Source organism: Morone saxatilis, unplaced genomic scaffold, assembly GCF_004916995.1.
Source record: "Morone saxatilis isolate NCDOM2014 unplaced genomic scaffold, NCSU_SB_2.0 Contig16, whole genome shotgun sequence".
NCBI lineage: Eukaryota > Metazoa > Chordata > Actinopteri > Moronidae > Morone > Morone saxatilis.
In genome coordinates this window covers 5679375-5684749 of record NW_023339718.1, presented here as the reverse complement: position 1 = coordinate 5684749, position 5375 = coordinate 5679375, and the positions used below count along the sequence as shown (strand labels likewise).

The 5375-nt window shown below is 46.1% G+C and overlaps 1 protein-coding gene across 1 annotated transcript; it reads left to right on the top strand.

The window, feature by feature from the left end:
- Positions 1–191: 191 nt before the first annotated feature.
- gsnb (gelsolin b) lies at positions 192–2872 on the top strand (the record flags this gene model as incomplete). Its single annotated transcript, XM_035658371.1, is given in 8 exon segments — positions 192–325; positions 1135–1225; positions 1307–1477; positions 1587–1761; positions 1845–1966; positions 2182–2259; positions 2339–2399; positions 2531–2872. Coding segments are annotated over 8 exon segments (972 nt in total), but the record flags the coding sequence as incomplete, so codon positions are not given.
- Between the last annotated feature and the right edge of the window lie 2503 nt (positions 2873–5375).

Here is a 5375-nt window from a genome sequence, read left to right as displayed (position 1 = left end):
TATATATGTATATATGTATACAGTCTACAGTTGAGCATTTGTATCTGTAACTCACAGTTCACACCACTGCAGCTGTTCCTGTAACGATCTAAGACTGTTTGTCTAAACTGGACTTCAGAATCATGGGAGATGTAGTTTCTCCACTGCAAACTAAATATCTTCTGTCTGTCTGTCTGTCTGCTTGTCTGTAGATCTGGCGTATTGAAGGATCAGACAAGGTTCCAGTGGATCCATCAGTTTTTGGTCAGTTCTATGGAGGAGACAGTTACATCATTCTGTATCAGTACCGACACAACAACAGACAGGGTCACATCATCTACATATGGTGAGATATCACGCTCTTATTGTGTAAGGTAAACAGCTATTCTTACGCTTTTATTCTGAAGTCCTATGATGAGTGTAGGTTAAACCTATCAGAGCTCTGGTTTGTGTGGAGAGTGAACCGACAGGGAGATGTACAAAGGCTTGATGCTGAAACGTATCTGAATTTAGTTTTTGGTCTAAAAGAGAGCGTCTCCTTTGGTTTTAATTACTGCTTTTGTTTTGAGTATTATGGAGAGAACCACTTTTCTCTCAGTTCTTTCTTTAGTTGGAGACTTAATTACAAGAGCTGGAAATTAGAAAAGATTAATTTAGAGTGAATAAATCATCCGGACCAGGAAGTTGTGAACAGTTCAAATTCAACAAATTTAACCAATCACTGTGAATTCTGTACAACCTTGTTTCCTGATAAGTCACCAATCACAGCAGTCCCCCTCCCAAAACATGGATCCATACATCACCAAACTACAGGAGATTTTATTCTCACTGGAACAAGTTTGATTTTTAACGAATTGACAATATTTTAGAAAAGTGAAATCTGGAATTCAACAAGAATCAAATCTCTGCTGCACAAAGAGATCAACATTCATTTAGGTTCTATCATCAATAAACTTTATTTCATATTCTATTGATCAATAACAGCTGATCAACTGTCCAATGCACCAAACAGTGAAATCAACGACTGCAGGAAGTTTGTGGAAGAGATTTGATTATTTCCTGTGAATATCGATCAGAATATTGATCAGTTTGTTGGTACGGAGGGCTCCCTCTGGTGTCAGCTTCCTGTCACTGCGGCTCTCTCTCTGTCTGCAGGCAGGGGGCGGAGTCTAGCCAGGATGAGGTGGGAGCGTCTGCGATCTTGGCGGTCCAGCTGGATGATGAACTGGGAGGAGGTGCAGTACAGGTACTGGGAGCACTGGGACCAGTTCTCTCTGACACACCCACACACTGAATTCACCCTCAACACATCACTTCCTGTCTGCAGGTGGGCGTGGTTCAGGGCAAAGAGCCGGCCCACCTCATGAGCCTGTTTGGAGGCCAACCAATGGTGGTCTACAAAGGCGGGACTTCCAGAGAAGGTGGCCAATCAGAGCCAGCAGACACTCGCCTGTTCCAGATCCGAGCCAATCCAGCTGGGGACTCCAGAGCTGTGGAGGTGAGACAGGAAACAGAACCAGACTTATTTGCCATCAGACTGCAAGATCTGGTCCCAGTGTAAACCCAGTTTGACCAGTTCAATCCCTGACTCCTGTGGTCTTCCTCAGGTGGATCCGGCCTCCTCCAGTCTGAACTCCAGTGATGTCTTCCTCCTGGTCTCGTCCTCTGGGTCCTGGATGTGGAGAGGGAGGAGCAGCAGCTCAGCTGAAGTCCGGGGGGCGGAGCACCTGGCTGGACTCCTGCAGGTGACCCCCACTGCACTGGAGGAGGGGCAGGAGGAAGGTAAGGGGGGCGGGGTGACAGAGGAGTCTGTGGGTCCACGATGACCCAGACCTTTAACCCTCAGTGTATGTGTGTGGTTACAGATGCATTCTGGGAAGCGTTGGGGGGGCAGGAGGACTACTGTCGTACCCCCCGGCTGAAGAACAAGATGGAGGCTCATCCTCCTCGTCTGTTCGCCTGCTCCAACAAAACTGGAAACTTCCTGGTCAGTCTGGTCACATGACCATCAGGTTCCAGGAGGTTCACGTATGCTAGTTAGCTAACATTAGCTTCATGCTAACGACTTACTATGTAGTTGCACTAGCGGTTGCCAGGTGTCACAGGTGGTTTCTGGGTGTTTTATAGGTAAATAAGTGGTCAGCTGTTTTGTAAATGATTTAATTGTAAATCAATCAGTTCATAAACTGTGTTTGTGTTCAGATGGACGAAGTTCCAGGTGAGCTGACTCAGGATGACCTCGCTCCTGATGATGTCATGATCTTGGATACCTGGGACCAGGTTTGTCTTCTGCCATCACCATGGTAACAACACCCCCCCCCATCCTCTTTATGTCCTCACTTCCTGTGTCCTCCTTCAGGTGTTTGTTTGGATCGGAAACGAGGCTCACGAGGACGAGAAGATGGAGGCAGCATCATCAGGTGAGATAGACAGGAAGTTACTGACAGACAGACAGGTGTGATCAGATAATTATTGATCGGCAGGTGACCCCTGAGGTTAGCTTGTCCTCGCTGTGCTAGCAAGATGCTAACAGCTACCTGCGTGTGTGCAGCTGTCAGGTACATTGAGAGCGACCCGGCGGACAGAGACCCTCGGACCCCCACCGTCACCGTCAAACAGGGATTCGAACCGCCGACCTTCACCGGCTGGTTCCTGGGCTGGAACCACGAGTACTGGACCACCGACCAGTGACATCACTTCCTGTGTTTGCGTGCTGTGTTCTCATTAATAAAACCAGTTACTGTCAGACTGTGTGTGTGACTCATCGCCATGGCAACAGTCTGATAGTGGAATAGTTTATTGGAGCATCTGTTTATAAATACTGATGTTGATAAATAACAACAGAAAGAGTTTAAATACAGACACAGAGAGTGTGTGTGTGTGTGTGTGTGTGTACAAACTGATCATCACAATTTAAAGTTTTACAATAAAATCTGAAGTTTACATTAAAATCAGTAGAATTCTCTGAAACAACACAAACTAATGTCACATCCACCTCTACGGAAGCCCGGAGCGGCCCAACGCTCAACACAGTCAGACAAAGGTTGCTCTGATGGAGCTATGCTAACAGTTCCCCCCCGCTTTCAGTCTTTGTGCTAAGCTAGGCTAACCCTCTCTGTGTACTGGACTGAGACTAAAGAGTTGGACTGTCCCTTTAAGACATAAAGAGTTATGAATATATTCCATCGGACAAACTGTCCACGTGTCGTCTCTCAATAAAGTTTTTCATCTAAACAGAAACTGCTAAACACCAGAGCCATATACAGCCACGGTTGCTCTGGTCACACCAGAGCTATATACAGTCAGAGTTACAACAAAGCTGTAGAGTTTGTCCATTAAGACCAGAGCCACCTATATATAGACAGTTTGCCCATAAAAGAGCAGAGCCACGTATACCTAAGACAGGTTTGCCATAAGACCAGGAGCCAGTATATACAGGGTTGTCATAATACCAGAAGTCATATATAAGACAGGGTTGTCCATAAAGACCAGAGCCACCTATTATAGACAGCGTTTGCTCCATAAGACCAGCAGCCATATATAGACAGTCGTTTGTCCATAAAGACAGAGCCAGTATATAGACAGGTTTGTCCATTACAGACCATAGCCACTTATTATAAGACAGGTTTGCCCATAAGACAGAGCCATATATAAGACAGTCTTTGTCCATTAAGACAGTCATTATGTGACTGCTAGTTGTCAATCGACAGATGCCATATACAAGCAGAGTGGTCCAATTAGCATAAAGACGTGCAGTCTGGGGTTGTTGGCGGGTCTGCTCTCAACAGAAGTACCAAAAGAAAAAACCAAGTGATAGGTGTCAGACTTTGTAATAATATTGAAAAAAGAAACATGCCAAAAACAAAAACAGCAAACTGAAGGTAACCTGAGCAACAGAGCCTGGAGTCAGATCCATCTGTAGCGACGGTGACAGTGATGACAGTCGTGGTAACAGCATTGATTGATACTTTAGCGGCGTGTCTAACATGTAGCCCCGCCTTCTGTTGCCCACACATCATCCGATAAGCCTCCCCCTGCCTTCCGTTAGAGCCAATCAGAGCTTCAGCAGTTGCCGTAGTTCCGAAACTCTCCGCTTCTCGGTGATCTGCAGAGACTACGTGTTGCTAGGAGACAGCCCGTCCTCTGTGATGTCAACAGCGTACCCCTCCTTCAGTTTAGTCAGCGCCGCCATCAGGAACTGTTAGCGGGTGAGACTCGTCAATCCTCTTCTCTGAGAGACAGACACAGAGAGAGAGCTGAGAGAGAGACAGACAGAGAGAGACAGAGCAGAGAGAGAAGACAGAGAGACAGAGAGGACAGACAGAGAGAGAGCACAGGGGAGAGAAGAGAGACAGACAGAGAGACAGACAGAGAGAGAAACCAGACAGAGAGGAAGACAGAGAGAGAGAACAGACAGAGAGAGAGACAGAGAGAGGAGAGAGAGACAACAGACAGAGAGACAGACAGAGAGACAGACAAAAGAGGACAGACAGAGAGACAGACAGAGACAGACAGACAGAGAAGAGAGAGACAGACAGAAGAGACAGACAGAGAGACAAGACAGAGACAGACAGACAGAGAGAGAGACAGACAGAAGAGACAGACAGACAGAGAGACAGAGAGAGCAGACCAGACAGAAGAGACAGACAGAGAGAGAGAACAGAAGAGACAAAGGACAGACAGAGAAGAGAGAGAGAGACAGAGAGAGAGACAGACAGAGAGAGAGAGAGAGACGACAGAAGACAGACAGACAGACAGAGAGAGAAGACAAGAGAGAGAGACGACAGCAGAGACAGGACAGACAGACAGACAGACAGAGATGAGACAGAGATGAGAGCAAGACAGCGAATAAGTTGTTCGAATATAAACCTTTCATCAGCAGTTCTAGCTACGTCTACTAAATATTCGATTATATTATATTCCATTGACATAACATTTATATAAATATCTGAAACCTTGTATTATTGTATTTATTATTACTGGCTGGCCAGTACCCCCTGACCTGCTAGACGAGAGCAGCTAGACATGAGGGGGGGTCAGCGTACTGGCCTCTAGATCTTCTGTTTGAGTCGACCACCGCCTCCAATGTCAATGATCCTTCTTCAGTCCTCTCCACCGCCATCAACCTGCACAGACGTCAGCATGGTCACAGGGTTAGTTAACTTTGTATACTGATACACAGAAGACAGGTCTACAGAGAGCAGACAGACAGGTATTGGATCTAGCTGAATGATGCATGTTCATCTGTATGGTCTTCTAGCGTCCTTGCAGTCTCCTCAGTCTGCTCGTCTGTATTCCTCCAGCCGGCGCTTGAATATACATCAAATATAATGTGATGATATTCTTTCTTTATAGATGCTTTACCATTTGTAATTGTGATCTTGTGATAATTCATG